This window comes from Rhinopithecus roxellana, chromosome 14 (genome assembly GCF_007565055.1).
Source record: "Rhinopithecus roxellana isolate Shanxi Qingling chromosome 14, ASM756505v1, whole genome shotgun sequence".
Classification (NCBI taxonomy): Eukaryota; Metazoa; Chordata; class Mammalia; order Primates; family Cercopithecidae; genus Rhinopithecus; species Rhinopithecus roxellana.
In genome coordinates, this window is record NC_044562.1 from 42,804,714 (window position 1) to 42,822,980 (window position 18,267).

Below are 18,267 nucleotides of genomic sequence, written 5' to 3' on the forward strand. Positions count from 1 at the left end.
AATAATGACTACAGGGGAGAAAAGCAAAAATCCCAGAGTGGAGCCCCTGGACTTGCCACAGGAATGCGGAGCCTGGATATGGAGCAGCCCAAGGCGGGGGGAAAGACAGGAAAGTGTGGAGGCCAGTAAGCCACATTTTAAAAGGGTTCCAGGAAGGAGTCAGTCATGTTGTCAAATGCTGCTGATGTAGGAAGAGGAAGATTCAAAATTGACCATTGGATTTGATAACGTGGAGGTCAAAAATGATGTTGAAAAGAAGTTTTAGTGGAGTGGGAGATGGAAGCCCAATTAGAATGATTTACAAAAGAAAAAGAGATGAACTATAGACAATAAGCATACCCAACTTTTCAAACAGTTTGGTAATAAAGGAAACAAATGGTATGATAGCTAGGAGATGTGGAATCAAGAGAAATACTGCAGCATGTTATGTTGGTGGGAATGGAAGAAGAAAGAAAAAAGATAAGGCAGTAGAGAGGGGAAATGACTTGGAGGGGTCGGATGCGATCCTGGGCACACAACACTCAAATGTTTATTGAGTTGAACTGTTATTACCCTTAGACATGTCTTGGAAAAAGATGGCCCACTAATTCAGGTTTCTAAAATTCTATACAGAAACTCCAACAATAACCTGGCTTCAGGAAGCCAGCATTCGAGTATTTCACGACAAGCTTTCTATGGCTTCTTAAGAACAATGTATACACATGTCCACATCTGTGGTATAAAAAGAAATGTATCCGGTCAGGCTCCTGGCACAGGGCTCCTAAAGTCTTTGGAATTTCCTGGGTGATAGGAGTATCTTGTATTATTCACAACAAGTCCCTTTCGCCCATACCTGAGGCTATGCAAATGAGGGGACTCAGGTGGGGCCCCTCAGTAGCATCAGCATAGGGATGTTTACCAGAAAGACCAAGCCTGTGATTAGAGGGGAGGATCTTTCAACCCCACCTCCCCACCTCCAGGGAGGGGAGGGGAGCTGGAGACTGGGTCATAAAAACTTGAACACAATTCTTTTTTTTCTGGGGGAGTGGGCGGATCTAGGCTGGTGAATAGACTGACATGCTAGGAAGGTGGTATTCCCAGAGTGCACAGAGGCTCTGCATACACACCCCCACCGTGCCCTCTGCAGCTCTTCCATTGGACTGTTCCTGTGTTGTATCCTTTATAATAAACCAGTAAACGTTAAAAAAGTATCTTCCTGAATTCTGTGAGTTGTTCTAGCAAATTCTTGAACCTGAGGATCATGGAAATCCACAAATGTATGGGGTAGGCTGAGCAGAAGTGTGAGTAGCCAGGGTACCCCACCCGTGGCTGGTGTCTGAAGTGGGCACTCTTGTAGGACCAAGCCTTTGACCTGTGTGGTCTGTGCTAACTGTGTAGTGTCAGAACTGAACATGTCGGAGGTGTTCGAACCAGAGCAACTCCATGTTGAATAAGGGCTCAATAAAATAAGGCTGAGATCTACTAGGCTGCATTCCTAGAAGGTTAGGCATTCTTATTCATAGGGTGAGACAGAAGGTCAGCACAAGATACAGGTTACAAAGACCTTGCTGATAAAACAGGTTGCGGTAAAGAACCTGGCTAAAACCCACTAAAACCAAGATGGCGAGGAAACTGCCCTCTGGTCATCCTCACTGCTCATTATACACTAATTATAATGCGTTAGCATGCTAGAAGACACTACCAGCAGCGCCGGGACAGTTTACAAATGCCATGGCAATGTTGGGAAGTTACCCTATGTGGTCTAAAAAAAAACAAAAAACAAAAAACAGGAGGAACCCTCAGTTCCAGGAATTGCCTACCCCTTTCCCGAAAAGGCATGAATAATCCACACCTTGTTAGCATATAGTCAAGAAATAACCATAAAAATGGGCAACCAGCAGCCCGCAGGGCTGCTCTGTTCATGGGATGAAATAGCCATTCTTTATTCCTTTACTTTCTTAATAAACTTGCTTTCACTTTACTCTGTAGATTCACCTCAAATTATTTCTTGCACAAGATCCAAGAACCCTCTCTTGGGGGACCTCTTTCCAGTAAACAAATTGAATTGTTGGACACCCAGTCAGTGTAACTAGTTGGTGTTGGGGGGAAAATGTCACACACCTGGTATCAGAAATGATACTAGAAACATACAATTATCTGCTGTCAATTACCTGGAGCCATGCTCTTCTAGGTACCAACTGCTGCTTCACAAGACTATCTCCAGGCTACTGAAATTCCAGGGGTTGCTTGGGACTCTGAACGTCTCCATCCCAGCCAGGAATTGTGACTGGGCTCTGATCCCCCTTTCTCCCTCTCCGCTTTTTCTGGTCAGCTACTGCATCCCATGGATTTGCCTCTAAAGTGTCCCTCCCATCCCCAGATGAGCCTTCTGTCCTTGTCCCTTACTGCAAAAGCCTACCAGGTCCCTAAACCTAAATCTCTCATTGAGTTTCTCTTTCCCTGTACACCCACAGCAGTTCAAACCCCAATGCTCATATTCTCTCTCCTCCTACCTGCTTAAAAATTCTTAGCACAAACATTCTTTTTTTTTTTTTTTTTCTTTTTTTGAGATAGAGTCTCGCTCTGCCGCCCGGGCTGGAGTGCAGTGGCCGGATCTCAGCTCACTTCAGCTCACTGCAAGCTCCGCCTCCCGGGTTCACGCCATTCTCCTGCCTCAGCCTCCCGAGTAGCTGGGACTACAGGCGCCCACCACCACGCCCGGCTAGTTTTTTGTATTTTTTAGTAGAGACGGGGTTTCATCGTGTTAGCCAGGATAGTCTCGATCTCCTGACCTCGTGATCCACCCGTCTCGGCCTCCCAAAGTGCTGGGATTACAGGCTTGAGCCACCGCGCCCGGCCAGCACAAACATTCTTTGTGACCTGAGTCTACTCTTCCTCCTCCACCTCATCTGCCCATCCTCAGCTTGCAACCTAGGTTCCAACCTTAGGAAACCACACAAACTTAGATCACTGACGTGCCACGCTGTTCTAGCTCTGTCTGTCTCCCCTTCAGACCTTGGTGTCTGCTGTTGCCTCTGCCTAGAACATTCTTCTCCCAACACATCACATGTCTCTACCTCTTACCCCTAGAGGATGATACTGAAATACAACATCTCAATAAAGCACTCCCTGGCGACCCTATCTAAAACAGTAAACCACCCGCGACTCCCCCACAGCCCTAATGCCCCTTCCCTGTGTTAAGTTTCTCCACAGCACTTGTCACCATCTAAAATGCCATTTGTTTTATTAACTTCTCTTGTGTTTTGTCTCTCTCTGTGCTAGAATGTAAGCACAAAAAAGCCGAGATTTTTGTCCATTGTGTCCCCAGTATGTGCACTAGCACATGGCTCACAGTAGGCACTCAAATAACATACGATGAATGACTGAGTCAACACTGTTCCCTCTGACTAGAAAATTCTCTCCTGAGCCTAGAGTCCTATTCTTTATCCATGCAGCAAACTTATCACCCAAGGGTCCTCCATCCCATCTCCCAGCTCCTCAGGCAGGGCTGTACCCCATTTCCCAGGGGACCACACCACTTACTGCTCATTCTCAGACTCTTCTGTTAATTCCAAGAGCACTATCAATAATTATGCTGCTACAACAGGAATCACCGGGGCTGTCCAGGGCAAACCAGGACATGCCCCACCTTTTTTTATGGCCGCTTTCTCCCTTTAGTATTTATTTATCAGTCTGTCTCCCATACCAGACTATGAATCCTTAAAGGCAAATTCATCTTTGTATTCCCAGCACCTCAACATATTGTGGATGCTTAATCATGTTTATCAGATGAATGAACAATCACTTGCACTTGGGAATCTGGGATCCCTGGGACAGGCTGGAACGGGAACGCAGGGCTGGTACACCTGGGCCTGTTCCCCTCTATGTGAGTTTCTGCCCCTGTGGTGGCCTCATCCTCACCCTCAGTTCTGCAGTCTCACGAGTGGGGCCTCATATTTGCTCTGCTGAACTCTTTCATTATCCCTGGCTTTGCTAACTTCCCTGGGCTGGCTGGATGGGGACCAGCTTTTGTCAGTCCCTGTTCAGACGAACCCCCACACGGCTCCTTTAGTCCTACCTACCTAGCCACACCAGTCCCAGCAACAGACTGTGGGAAAGATTCCAATTTCAAGAACAAAGGGTGGGGCCAGCACCCCTCCCACCTCCCTCGACAGGGGTTTCCAGGTGGGTTCCAACTGTAGCTCTCTCTGTCAGGGATGAAGTAATTATACTAATCCTTCTCAGGGCCGAGGCCTCGGTGCTGCTTCTCCAGATGAAATGGAACTTTTCCAGCACATTGCAGAACTTTGCAGAGTCTGTCAAAGGCCAGCCACATTTTGGCAGGAAGCAGCTGTTTTGCTGAGAACCAAACTTTTCCCTTTAAGATTATATCATTGAAATGATCATGTATGCCGGTGTGAACACACGCTTGGCTTCACAAACAGCATTTTTACAATAAACTCTTTCAAGTCTGAGGTGTGCATTTGGTGAGAAGGGATATAAACTCTAATTGGGGGTCTAGAAATTAGGATTCTGAAACTGCCCAGATGTACCAGAAACACGTTTCAATTAATAAACATATTCTTACATCATAAACAGTTTTCATGATAAAAACATTAGGCTGGCATCAAACCAACCTTCCTACTTGAGTTTTAAAAGCTTCATGATCTGGAAGAAAAATTAGCTGCTCTTTCTGCTAAGAGTATATATCCTGAAAGAAACTTTTTTTTTTTTTTTTTTGAGATAGAGTTTTGCTTTTGTCGCCCAGGCTGGAGTGCAATGGCGCAATCTCGGATCACTGCAACCTCTGCCTCCCAGGTTCAAGCAATTCTCCTGCCTTAGCCTCCCAAGTAGCTGGGATTACAGGCATGCGCCACCACGCCCAGATAATTTTGTATTTTTATTAGACAGGGTTTCTCCATGTTAGTCAGGCTGGTCTCAAACTCCCGACCTCAGGTGATCCACCCACCTCGGCCTCCCTAAGTGCTGGGATTACAGGCGTGAGCCACCACGCCCGGCTGAAAGAAATTGTTTTGAAAATAGTCCCAAAAAACAATATACTGGGAAGAAAACTTTGCGAGTCAAAGGCAGCAAGTTCATGGAGCATTTACAGAAGCTGATTAGGTGCAAGGCCCAGAGATGTTTCCCACTGCAGACGCAGCCTCAGGAAGTTTCAAGTCAACAGCGGAGCTTGACCACCACATGGACATTGCACTGCTGATATGAAACTCGCCTAAGTCAAGAAGTTTTCTAATCTTTGTTGTCCGGAATCAAACAAATATCCCCCAAGACTGACGGCAAACACAGTGTCTGCCTTCTGCTTATTTTGACCCATGACAGTCATGCATAAAAGGAAAAGGGTAATTTTAGCTATTTTCAAGATGGTGTCATTACACATGAGATGTTTACTTAAGGCATCTAAACTGGAGAGCAAACAAAGCTCTGATCCCTTTCTGTACAAGCTACTTGCATAGATCTGAGGCCTGGAGAGATACAAAGCCCTGCAGACCACAACCCATCATCTACTGACTTAAACTGCCTTAGATATGGCTCAAAGGGGGTTTTATAAGAATATCCTTTAAGATTCAATTTTCTTTTTCATGAAGGCTTCCCTTCCTCTGCTCTTCCCTTTTTCCCTTCTAACCAATGGTGTGAACAATCTTGACTTCTAAATACTTAAGCTGGAGTTTAGCCTCTCTCATGAAGACAGGAATTTTATCTGTTTTGTTCACTGCTGTATCCCAGTGCCTGAAAGACTACCTGGCACATGGTAAGCTCTCAATAAATATTTGCTCAGTAAATGAATATCTCCACTACAGCAATAAATAAAAAGAATGCTAGATGAGAAAGCATAAAACCCTTTTCTGCAACTTATTTTTGGAGATGTACTGGATCAATTTAAAGGCTCAACTATTCCAAAAGTAAAATGAAAGAAATAACAGAGCAGCCTCAGCAACATCACATCAACACACACACGCACACCCTTGAGAAAGTGTTTTCACATCCAGTTGCACAAGCAATCTCTATAGGAGAATTCAGAATCTAGTTGCAATAAGAGCTCTCAAAATAAACACAGCTTTAATTCACAGAATTTCAACTCTGTTGCAGAGAAAAATATACATAAAAGCAATAATGTGTGAGCCTTCTGCCCTGGAATCTTAACCTAAGCTCTGTATACTCAACCACAGCACTGGCACATTTTGAGATATAGTCAGAAATGTTCTTTATAACATTATTCTGGTTCACCTTGAATGGAGTAAAATGGCAACAGGATCCATAAGGACTCAAAACACACAAGCATTATAGCAACATCATACACGGGCAATGGCATGTGGTCCGGAAAAATCAGTCTGGCCCAAAAGTAGGAGTCAAAGAGTCCACAGACAGAGGGCTCACGTCTGGACAACTAACATTAGCACCATACCAGGTGCTCCCACTAATTACTTACCCATTTTTAAGTGAGGGTAACCAGAAATTATTCAAAGCTGTAAGCCACTTTTCTAAGTTTTAACATTTGTTGCTGAGTCTTTCATTTAATAACATGGAAGGACCACTTCACATTGTGATTGCAATGCCTAAGGTAATATGGCCACCACATTATATCCTAACTTAAGAAGGACACATTTCAGCTCACTCCTGGGCTATGACCACCAGAGGGCTTGTTGCCAGGTGCCACAATACACTCTTCTTCTGGTGGCAAGTTCCTTCCAATAGACAGACAACATGAACAAATCGAAGCTGAAAAAATACTTAAGAGTTGAAGAGCATCACAAAAATATTTTTGCTTCTTTTTTAAGAAATGAAAAAAAAATTGTCATTATACTGCATGAAATTCTGAATAAACTCTATAAGTATCCTATCAAGTACATTTTGATTTCATTGAACTCTCAGCCATAACACAGGTAAAATGTAACGAAAAATCACTTAAAACCCCTTTTGTTTTACAGTTGTTGAGCTCTTAAGAGAAAAGCACTGGAGACCACCACAGAGATGTGCGGGATAAAGTTTCTAACCTACAGAAGCTTCTATCTCATTCAGGAGGGTGACACCAAAACCTAATCAACCATAGTAAGAAGAGGTGCTGTGTAAGAGCACATGAGTGGTCTGATAACTCAGAGCCAGTGCAAGTCCTGGTGGATTATGCTGGGGTTGACCAAATCTTTCAGACAGACCATAGGAGACTGGCAGGATTTTAACAGGAGACAAGGTACAGGGTAGGAGACGTAGAAAGGAAAAGACACGAATGGCTCTGACTCAAGAGGAGATTACACAAAGGAGAGTAGTGGGGTTTGGAGAAGAGCAGGGAGGAGAGCTAAAGCTGGACTGTAAAGGACCTTCAACACTACATCAAAGGAACTGGGAGTAAGAGGGAGCCCATGCAGATTTCTAGGAAGGTAAGTAACATGATCTGATTTTAGAAGATCCATCTGTTGGTGATAAACTGAATCAACTGCTGCAAGGTTAAAAGGCAATCACCCAATAAAAAAGGCCAGTGGATTTGGTAACTAAAACATCTGAAGGTGCACTGTCACAGTGCTATTCCAACTAAGTGGAAGGAGATTAAGTATCGACTGAGTATCCCTTAACCAAGATGTTTGGGACTAGAAGTGTTTTAGATTTCAAATTTTTCCAGATTTTGAAATATCTGCAGATACAAAATTATCTTGGGCATAGGATCCACGTCTAAACAGGAAATTCATTTATATTTAATATGCATGTTATACACATAGCCTGGAGGAAATTTTATCTTTCTCTTAGGGACACAGAATCAATTCTATGTTGCGTGACTGCATTTTTACTGCATTTGGAGGTCAGGAGTGGTGTTTTCCACTTGTGATGTCATGTCATGATCAAAAAGTTTCTGATTTTGGATCATTTAAGATTTCAGATTTTCAGATTAGGGATGCTCAACCTGTGGTTTGATTATTTCCCTTGTCTCTCCCTTCTCAGTCTTTCCTTATCAATGCCGTTTGGGAATCTGAGGCAGTTTTCAATGAATCCAGTTACTGAGTTTTCTGAAATGTACTAAGTCCTTCCTGGAATACATTTTTTACATTCCTTATTTTCAAAGAAGTTAAAAATCATACTGGAAAGACATCACTTACCTAACTAGAAAAGCAAATGGTGGTACAGACTCTGCCACGCAGCATGGCCACATTTCCTTGGGGATGCCACCCAACAATATCCTGCTCAAAGACGTGGCTTACCACCTAATGGGGACAGGAGTTCAGAGAAGGAAAGGAGCTGCAGAGGAGTCGTCCAGCTGAGAAGTTACATGTTTGGGGGACTAACAGACCCACAAATATAACAGAAAGCTATTTTTGAAAGGAAAATAGGTAAGAAACCAATCTATACATTTCTATGATCTGAAAGTCATATATTTACACAAAATGGAATTATTTTTTAATTATCTAAAATTTAAAGAAAGATAAATTGTAGACACCTTCAAAAATATGAGTTACAAAATTATCCGGGTGCTTTTGCAGACTAACAGTGAACACAGCTCAAATTAAATTCCAAATGTAAGCCAGGTGCAGTGGCATGTGCCTATGGTCACACCTACTCAGGAGGCAGGAGGATCTCTTGAGCCCAGAAGTTGAAACCAGCCTGGACAACATAGCAAGACCTCATCTCTTTAAAAAAAAAAAAAAAAAAAAAAAAAAAAGGCTGGGCACAGTGGCTCATGCCTGTAATCCCAGCACTTTGGGAGGCCAAGGCAGGCAGATCACGAGGTCAGGAGATGGAGACCATCCTGGCTAACACGGTGAAACCCCGTCTCTACTAAAAAAATACAAAAAACTAGCCGGGTGTGGTGGCGGGTGCCTGTAGTCCCAGCTACTCGGGAGGCTGAGGCAGGAGAATGGTGTGAACCTGGGAGGCGGAGCTTGCAGTGAGCTGATATCGTGCCACTGCACTCCAGCCACAGAGCAAGACTCTGTCTCAAAAAAAAAAAAAAAAAAAAAAAAAGGCTGGGCACAGTGGCTCATCCTGTAATCCCAGCACATTAGGAGACCGAGGCGGTCAGATCACAAGGTCAGGAGTTTGAGACCAGCCTGGTCAATATGGCAAAACCCTGAAACCCTGTCTCTACTAAAAACATAAATTAGCCGGGCGTGGTGGCGCATGCCTGTAGTCCCAGCCACTCAAGAGGCTGAGGCAGGAGAACTGCTTGAACCTGGGAGGCAGAGGTTGCAGTAAGCCAACATCACGCCATTGCACTCCAGCCTGTGCAACAAAGCGAGACTCTGACTCAAAAAAAAAAAAAAAAAAAAAAAAAAAAAAATTAACAAGTAAATTTCAAATGTAACATTGGGTAAGTTAATTGGCAATGTTTTCAAAGTATGTAGTCTGAGCAGCCTGCTTAAGTTGTTTTCTATTCAAACTGGAACTAAATTCATGAAATATTTACAGTTAGAATGCATCGAAAGCTAAGGCCATCTTACCCTCTTACATCACAAACATCCTGTTTGAGAATGCCAGGCTGTTTTAGTAGGGAACCAAGTGAGTATTGACTCTGTTTTAAAATACTGTCAAAGATGAACATTTGCAAAGAAAAATGCAGGAAAATACATTAAAGGAAGTGGAAAATGTCCCACCATGCAGGAAGTGGTGAGACAGAGCACGTGAGAATGTTGGAAATGTGTCCCACATACGTTATTATTACAACAATTGCTATAATTCTCATTGTTAATAGAAGCAGCCCTGCTTTCCCACAGAATTATGCAGATTCCACGCTAAGCACTTTATACATATTAGATCATTATATTATCTAAATATCAACTACATATTTGGCCCTCACAAAAATCCCAGAAGTTAATTAATAATTCTTTTCCCACTGAATAAGCTAATTACTTATTTCTCTGAGTTTAAGTTTTTTCAAGTAATTTGCTCAAGATTATATAGCTTGTAAATGGAAGACCTGGGACTTGAACCCAAGTCCTGTTCAATATGTTTTTACTGAACTCTTATTAAATTCTTATACAAATCATCCCTTAAACAAACATGAAATAATAAATGTGGCAAAAGCAACAGATCTAGCCTCAGCAGGGAGCAAGTGAGGAAGGATCCTCCCTGAAGAGGCCTTCTGCAATTTGAGGTTTGAAGGAAGAACACGAGTTGCTTTGGAGAAGGAGCGAAAAGCATTCCAGGAAGAGGCACAGAATTCTATGCAAGGATGCTCTCATAGGAGGGAACGTGGTGAGGACTGAGAGAACAAGCAAGATGGGAGGGAATGAGAGGGATCTGGCAACTTCAAATGCTTTAGTAAAACTGTACCTTGCTCACCACATAGTGCTTTACAGGCCATGGTAAAAAGTCTTTTTCTTTATCCTAAGCACATTAAGAGTGTATTTTATTTTAGTGCCAGTGGTGGTTCTTTTCCTTGGGGTTGAGGGGTGTGAATTAGAGTAGCAGTGCCATGCTGCCTCCTATAGGAATCTTCCAGGTGCTGGGATAAAAATGTATATTCTGGACCATGAACTTCTATGATCTAGAATAGATTTCTAAACATTCTCTATCTACCCAAACATTATATATCTAGACATTCCCAGAGTGGAGATTTAAGCTGAAAATGCAAAGAGCATGTGGACAATTGCTGGAGGTAAACTGAGGCACAGTCAAGATTATCCTGGAGGATCTGTGGTGCAGGAACACGGGTGAACCAAGGGTAGCAGGGTGGAAGTGCACAGGAACAGGCCCTGTCATGAAAATGGCAAGCCCATTTCCAGCTAAGAGGGGCACCGATGTTAATACCCCAGCTCCACTCCCACCAGCTGTGTGGCTTTGGAGAAGTTACCTGATCTTTCTGTGACAATTTCCCCCTTTGTAATAGTGCCTACCTCACAAGATTATTTTGAGAAAGAAATGAGTTATAAAATATATAAAGTATTTAGAGCAGTACCTGCACATAGTAAGTACTTAATAAATATTAGCCATAAATATTTTTATTAGTAGTATTATTGTTAAAGATCATAAATTGCAGTAAGTAGCTAAGGAAAGAAAAACATCTCAAATATAGATCTAAAGCAACACGTTCTCAGACTTACATACGCCTAAGAATCACCCAGAAGGCTTATGAAAAATGTAGATTCCTGGCCCATGAGAAGTAAGACCTAGGAATCCAAATTTTTTCAAAAGCCCCTGTGGGGATTTTGATACAATTGGTCCAAGCACCATACTTTGAGAAGTGGGGCTTCAAGGACTAGAATTTAAAATATTCAGGTATCAAATAAAGTATTTCATCACAGGAGTTTAACTATCAGGATGACTTTATAAAACAAATTTCAGATATTATTTGTCTTAAGGCAAAATGAAATAAGATCACTTGCAATATCTACTTCGAGAAGAAAACTAAATGATCAGAATTTGCTTGACTGGTAAAATATACCAGCAGATTTATTCACTAATAACCATTTTCATGCATTTAAATAATAAATAATCTTTAGTTCCAAACAGTCCAAATATATCACTGCACGCTGCATTATCAAGAGAAACTAAAATAAGCAACTGGATACTGGTATATATATGTTCCTTAATTACTAGATTTTATGTTCTATCAAAATTAATAAAGCCAATCTTTAATCATACAGAGAAAATCCTTTCTGCTAGGACATAATGAAGACTTTCTGCAAGTTCTTTCACTTCAATTCAGGGTTTCTCAACCTTGGCACTGTGGACACGGTTAACAGATAATGCTTTACTGTGAAGGGCTGCATATGCTTTGAAAGATGCTTAGCAGCATCCCTGACCCACTAGCAGCAAGCACCCTCCCACCCCTGGTTTCACAACTGAAAATGTCTCCAGACATTGTCAACTGTCCCCTGGGGGATAAAACTGCCCCATTTTGAGTACTACTGCTTTCGGTAAAAAGACTGAAAATGTCTCAACTCTAGAAGCGACCCAAGTTGGCAGCTTAACCATTTTCAAATGCCCCACTACCAATATGCCAATGACCAATTAATCTTTTCCACGGCCAAGACATTTTCTGAACATTTCCTCATCAATATCTACATGCACATGTATTGATGTGCATTTCATGACAATTTGGGGTTGTTTTCAGCGTATCAACTGTTTTGAGAGAAAGAGGACGACGCTACTGTGAAAAAGTAATAGCAATGGTGGTAATAATAAACAACATAGCTTTGTAGAATGTTTGACACCCTCCAAGGCACTTCTGCATACATTAGTCCCAGCCCACGTTCAGCAGCAGTTCACAAATATTCTAAATCTGCATTCAACAGTTTATTGCATAAAAGGTGTTATGCTGTATCAACCAACTCCCATCTGCAAGACACCATGGGCCACTTGTAGCAACTGACAATCATAAGTACATGAATTCTGGTAAAATGCTTGCATGCCCACAAGAGAGGAGGCGGGAAATGTTTCTGCCTAAGCAACAAGCGGAGAAGTCTGAGGTTCTCAACTCATTACACTGACTTGGCCCAACTCAGCATATTTCTCTTTCCTTTTCTTTAAACTCAGTAGTGGGCATGAGAATGTAAATAGTGAACATACTAGTCTTGAATCAGTAAATGTAACATAACTTGAGAAATAAAAACTTTAAGGTCTTGTTTGTGATAACTTCTGGGCATTCTCCCTCCAACTTTCTTTTTCAGATATTTTTATTTGGAGGAATAAAAGTTTGTTCTAGGGTTGAATAACCCGGTTCTACCCCTGATCTACCAAATCTAGGAAAACTTTTCCAGTGTTATGTTTCAGTCATTCAGACTAGAAAACAAAATTCTAGTGGTAAGAAGTGGCTGAATCATTTCGGCATCTCTTAAGCACGCCCACGAAGAACTCTGAAGGAGCAGACCAACAATCTACAGGTACTGTGAAGGAATTATTTACACTAACAAGTGACCTTCTTCAGAAAAATCCAACAAGTGACTTTCCAGAGTAAGTGAAATCACTGGCCTATCCCACGCATCTGGTGAACAATGTCCACAAAAATTATAAACTGAAGGTATTGTTTGGTCCTTTTACCCAAACACCATCACACAACCTAACACTTGGGAGTTTTCTTGGCCCAACAAGACTATGAAAACGCTGCTTAGGCTCTTTATAATAATAAACAATGCACATTCCTGTTTTATTTGCAAAAATAATTAGCAGCAGCTGCTACTTGCACAGAATTTTGAACAGAAAATATTTTACATCCCGAATCCCAATATTTCAGAAGTGTCTGACGTCAAATGAAGTATTCTGCCTTTCTTACATTTAAAACAAAGAATAACAATTAAAGTCTTCATACTTTTATCGAACTTTAAAAAAAAAACTGACAAAAACATTTTCTGAAACTCAAAAGAGACAGCTGCACACATCTGTCAACAACACATCTCTGGAGTAAAAGAGACACTTAATGCTTTAGTACAGTACTTACATGTGAGGGCTCAGTTCATAAAAATTTCTGTTCCTGTATTCTTCCACTTTCTCTGGTGAATAAATGGGCAAAGACCGGTATGGGTTAACAGATATAACCACACTTCCAATGTATGTCTGCAAAAGAAAGAATAAAACATGCTCATTAGTTAGTACACAAAATGTATTTTAACGTCTTAAGCTTTACTGTCGTATGGTTTTGACCTTTTAAAATCAACACTAGTTCTGCTTCACCATTCATTGTATACATTTTAAAAATGCTTTGCATCTCTGAAGACAGATGGTCAACAATGTCTACTCATTTTGCTGATAAATGGAAAGCATACATTTATATATTTAAAATCCTTTCAAAATATATCTCTGAACTAATCTATGGTTCTAGGTAAGAGTTCTCCAAAGCCCTGTCATATTTTCCATAAATTCTGTTACCAACTACTGCTAACTGAAAGCAAGAGCCATGCTCTCCCTGATTCTGGATAGAGCGATAGTTCCCTTCTTCTCTCATTTTTTTCCACCTTTTCAGTCAACAGTAACCCAGGGTTCCCTTCCTCCCTACACACACCTCATAGGGCCTTCCCTTTGGTACTGGCCCTCTGCAAGTCTGTCAATCTTTCTACAATGGGCTCAGATCACATTCAATTCAGTATCAGAGCTACAAGTATCTCTTGGACATTCAAACCACATAATCTCATTATATCTAATATAATATAATATCAGAATTTTAGTGTCAAATTTAAATGTACTTTCCAGAAAGTACACTTAACGTCAACATTTAAATTTAATGTCAAATTTACATTTAAAGTAAAATTTAAATGTACTTTCTGAGGGATCAATGCTATATTTTAGCATGCACTAACTTTCTCTCACTGAACTTTAAACCAGAACACAATTTCTCTTCCTTTCTACTTCGACCCTAAATTCCTGGCAGCATCAGTGGTGCTGGTTTAGTTCCTTTTGTGCAATGCCAAGGACAATGCCACAAGCAAAAGTCACTTAACTGTAAATTATCTTGGCAGCCCCATTTTTCCCTTCAGTTTCAACATCATAAAGACAGAAGGGGGAGAAAAAGATGCCAATAAAAGTGGTAAAGTGATAAACTAAGTGACAAAGTGATGAGCGATAAAACTTTTAAAAAGAAAAAGGTTCATAAAGGAAAGAAAGAAACAAGGGGAAAAGAGACCTCCAACTTCCCACCTTTCCAATGTCATCCCACAAAAGGTTGCATTTTTAGAGCAACAAGTTTTTCCAGCATTACCACAACTGGGATTCAAAAAGACTGTCAGATTTTTCTAGAAAATTAAACAGAATAGAAAATGAATGAATGTAGAAAAAACTCAGAAATGCTGACTTTTTTTTTTTTTTAACAGGGGTCATAATGATATTAATTACGAAGGACTTTCTCCTATCTAGGAAAGCTCTACAGGTTATATATATATAAACACATTTTCATCCTGTAAGAATATAATCTTGTCAAGGGTGGACAAAATTGCTGTTGTAAAAGGAGACTCTCAGTTCCCATGTAATTTTTTACATTTATTTCTAACATTCTATCACCAGGACCCAATTAATCTGGCCTGACAAACAATGACAAGACTTTCTCAAGGTTTTCTGGTTGTCCTCACACTGCAAACCACTTGGGAGATGGGAGATGTCTCCCAAGGACAATGTCACAAGCAAACATTAGAAGGGAGGTGCCTGACACTGAATACTTGTCTGAATAGCTTCTAGCTAATATATTAGAATTAGTAGCCTTGGTAAATATGAAAATATAGCCACTGGTTATTTCTTTAACATCTGCTGGTTAAAAAATCAGCCTTCTTTAAGTAGAAAAGTACTATTTGAATCCTTCTCCCTTTTTAGGTAATTTCTTGAATATAACAGTTTCTAAAATACATTGATTTGCTATTAGCAGAGAAACCACTTACTGAGTTGCTCTTTAAAACCAAACTTCACAGTGGCTAAATTCTTGATGAAAATCTTCCTCTGTGGCATTCTCGCATAGAGAACAAACTCTTGCCTCAAATTCAAAATTAAAAACCATAGTAATAAGTTGTAAGTTTCTCTTTGTTCCATGTGACTGTTATACATACTGAATTACGTGTGTTTGTTTTCCCCCAGCTGCATCTCCATCACCTAGAACAGGGTCTGGTCCACCACAATGTAAAATAAATATTTGTTAACCAAATGACTGATCACATGGGGTATGTTCATCACTAATTGGAGGGTACAAGCCACTGAAACACATATAATTACTCCTGCATTGAAATATAACACCAAATATACTATACTCAGTGCTTAGTATTTTAATCAGCCTGTATGCCATGTGTTACTGTCAGAGGTATTTGAACCAGAGCAACCCCATCTTGAATAGGGGCTGGGTAAAATAAGGCTGGGACCTACTGAGCTGCATTCCCAGATGACTATGCATCCTAAGTCACAGGATGAGGGAGGAGGTCAGCATGAGATACAGGTCATAAAGACGATGCTGATAAAACAGGTTGCAGTAAAGAAATCAGCTCAAACCCACCAAAACTCCCACCAGTGCCATGACAGTTTGCAAATGCCATGGCAACGTCAGGAAGGTATCCTATATGATCTGAATATGGGAGGCATGAATAATCCACCCCTTGTTGAGCATATAATCAAGAAATAACCATAAAAATGAGTCTGCATATGGAGCAGCCATTCTTTATTCCTTTACTTTTTAAATAAATTTGCTTTCACTTTACTGTATGAACTCACCCCAAATTCTTTCTTGCATGAGATCCAAGAACCCTCTCTTGTGGTCTGGACTGGGACTCCTTTCCGGTAACATTACCGTTGAACAAATCCCTAAATGTCGTTGGACTCTGGTAGACTGTAAAAACAGCCAGAACAATGCTTTCCATCCCTGCATGCACTTCCCATTTGAAATGTGACTTTGTTACTTTAAAGATAGTTTATTTCTCCACTCCTTCAATTTGAATTTGTCCCACTCCTTGAATTTGAATTTGTCCCTGTGACTTGATTTAACCAAAGGGACCTTAGCAAATGAGACACAAGTAGAGGCCTGAGAAACATTTGTGTATTAGGATGTGTCTCCTTTTTTATGACTGTGGCTGGAAGCCATGATGTGAATGAGCTTCAGCTAGCCTGTCAGAGAGGTCCTGTGGAGAGCTAAGGTATCCTGACCTACAGACTGCTAACTATTAGACATGAGTGAGCCCATCTTAAACCATCCAGCCCCAGTAAGGACACCAGATGCCTAAAGCCACATGAGTGATTCCAGGTGAGATGAGAAGAAAATATACAAAGATAAGTTCAGGCTAACTTGCTATCTCAGAGAATCATGAGCAAATAAATGGCTGTTGGTGTAAGCCTTAAATTTCTGAGAGGTAGTTTGCTAGATGGCAACAGTAACTGATACACCTATGTAAACCAAAAATAAAATTCTAAGGCCCCCCAACCATCAGAATGGACTTCCTCCTAAGCTAGGGTATTCTAAAATTTAACCTGAAAGATTGGTTCAGGCCATGATGGGAAGTGGGGGTCGAACATGCCTCATTATACCTCTCCAGCATTAACATCCACACAGACCTCAAGTTTGATAAGAAACGTTTACAATCCATTGTCTCTGAAGTCGGGTGTGATAAAACTCTGGCCTTCACAATCTCTTATAGCAACCCACACATTTCTTTCTATTGATAACTCTTTTAACCAACTGCCAATTAAAAAAAATTTAAATCTACCTATAACCTGGAAGCCTCTCTGCTTCGAGCTGCTCTACCTTCCTAGGCTGAAGTCTCATGTCTGCCTAAAATGTCCCAATCATCTTGGGCATATGTTCTCAGGATCTCCCAAGGAGGGCTGTGTTATGGGCCATGCTCACTCAAATTTGGCAATAGAATAAATCTCTTTAAACATTTTAGAGTTTGACTCTTTTCATCAATACCTACATGACTCAACAAACTAAAAATGGTGCCAAGCAGGACAAATTTTATCCACCTAAACAAGTAAACACTAAAAGAAACTACGCTTTCTCTCTCCATTCCACTTTATACAGTTCTGATATCCTCTTTATCCTCTAACCTTGAACTCCTAACAGGTTTGTCCTATATCTGACCTTTCTGTTTATGGATTTCTTCCTTAAAGTTCTATGTGCATTAGCCAAAGGTTTAAATATTCCTACACGGGCCAGTAGAATAACTCAAATGTTCACAGTCACAATTCTCCTTCCTCTGAGACGCAGAGAGACATTCCTGATAGCAGCTGATTGCTGGGTGGGGTTTAAAATTCTACTCTAGTTTTAGGTAGCTACCAATTCTACATTCAGGTGACTACAGCACCAGATTAAATCTCCTTTTCACGGATCAGAACAATAGTGATCAGACAGTTCATTTTTACATCAATTAACATTTGGACTTGTGAATCAGATGCATTTTTTTAAACAAACAACTGCATACTATTTACAGTTGGTATTTTCTTACTGCATCACGCTCTAAAGAGGATGGTAAACCAACTCATTATGAAGTAACCAGCCCAGCCATTTCTGGGCTCACCCTTCCACATTTCTGAACCTCAGCTCCCCTAAGCTCTCATACGCCACCACCAACATGACAGTGGAAAGCTCCCTCCATGCCACTGCTCAGGGGGCCAGCCTCTGACACCCAGGAAGGGAAAAGAAAGGAAAGAGACGTGGGAGAGAAGAGAAGCAAACAAGAATGAAAGAGAAGAAAAAGGGAAAAGGGAGAAGAAAAAAGCTCTACCTTTCTATAATTGGCACATACAGATAGCAAGGTTATACTTCATTTCTCAAGGGCAGACACTGAATCAAGAATGCACAAACGTTCTTAAGTCAAAACCATCTCGACCTTCCTATTTCAAGTATCTCTAGCATTCCAAAACAGATGTCTTGTAAATAATCAAGTA

At 40.9% G+C, this 18,267-nt stretch overlaps 1 protein-coding gene across 5 annotated transcripts in view; it reads right to left on the reverse strand.

Moving 5' to 3' along the window:
- Positions 1-18,267, reverse strand: part of MYO1B (myosin IB) — a 185,279-nt gene that overhangs the window by 118,156 nt on the left and 48,856 nt on the right. For all 5 annotated transcript variants that reach the window (XM_010379774.2, XM_010379768.2, XM_010379771.2 and 2 more), the window contains exon 3: positions 13,361-13,476. In XM_010379774.2, the coding sequence (XP_010378076.1) occupies positions 13,361-13,476 (116 nt within the window). The remainder of the gene's footprint in view (positions 1-13,360; positions 13,477-18,267) is intronic.